At 64.1% G+C, this 669-nt stretch overlaps 1 protein-coding gene across 1 annotated transcript in view; it reads right to left on the bottom strand.

The window, feature by feature from the left end:
* CHRD (chordin) overlaps positions 1-614 on the bottom strand; it is a gene marked incomplete at both ends in the record, with an annotated part of 1,102 nt that extends 488 nt beyond the window's left edge. The window contains 3 exons of the mRNA XM_008941539.1: positions 55-211; positions 304-420; positions 508-614. Of these exons, the coding sequence (XP_008939787.1) occupies positions 55-211; positions 304-420; positions 508-614 (381 nt within the window). The remainder of the gene's footprint in view (positions 1-54; positions 212-303; positions 421-507) is intronic.
* Positions 615-669: the final 55 nt, after the last annotated feature.

Here is a 669-nt window from a genome sequence, read left to right as displayed (position 1 = left end):
GGGGGGGTGGTTGCCCCACCGCCCCTGCCACCACCTCTGGAGCCTCCCGGGTACCTGTGTAGCGGGCAAGCAGCCCACTATAAGGCAGGGAGATGATCTGGCCCCGCAGCTCGCCTTCCACCCAGTCCTTGGTGGCCACATTGAGGAAGAGCTCGTTCTGGAGCAGCATGTGAGCATCACGAGCGCTGGGGCTCTGCCAGGTGCCCTGGGCCTGCCACCAATGGGAGACCAGACAGGATGGGATGGGATGGGATGGCACCCAAGGTCCAGGTGCCTTCCCCCCTAGTGGCACCCGATGCTCACCAGCCCATCCTTGTAGCTGGGCGTCATGTCGAATAGGACATTCCTCTTGCTTTTCCGACGAGGTTTGGTCTCCAGCGTGATGCCCACCACCTCGCTGGCAGTGCCCACCACTTGCACCTGTGGGAAGGGTCCTAAGGGGCAGCACTGGGGAGGAGGGAGATACCCCTGGGAGCCCCGGGAGGGAGACGGGTGCCTCTTGCTTACCTGGTACTCCAGGGTGCCGTTCTCGTGCAGTGCCAGCTTGGCCGAGCCCACGGCCCCCGTCTTGGTCGGCAGCAAGGCGTCTGCTCCGCACAGCACACTTTGGATGGCTTCAGCACAGGGAGAGAGGCACGGGGAAGGGGTGTGTGTGTGAGGTTGGCATGG

Source organism: Merops nubicus, unplaced genomic scaffold (genome assembly GCF_000691845.1).
Source record: "Merops nubicus isolate BGI_N331 unplaced genomic scaffold, ASM69184v1 scaffold45095, whole genome shotgun sequence".
Lineage (NCBI taxonomy): Eukaryota > Metazoa > Chordata > Aves > Coraciiformes > Meropidae > Merops > Merops nubicus.
This window is presented reverse-complemented; position numbering and strand designations above follow the sequence as displayed.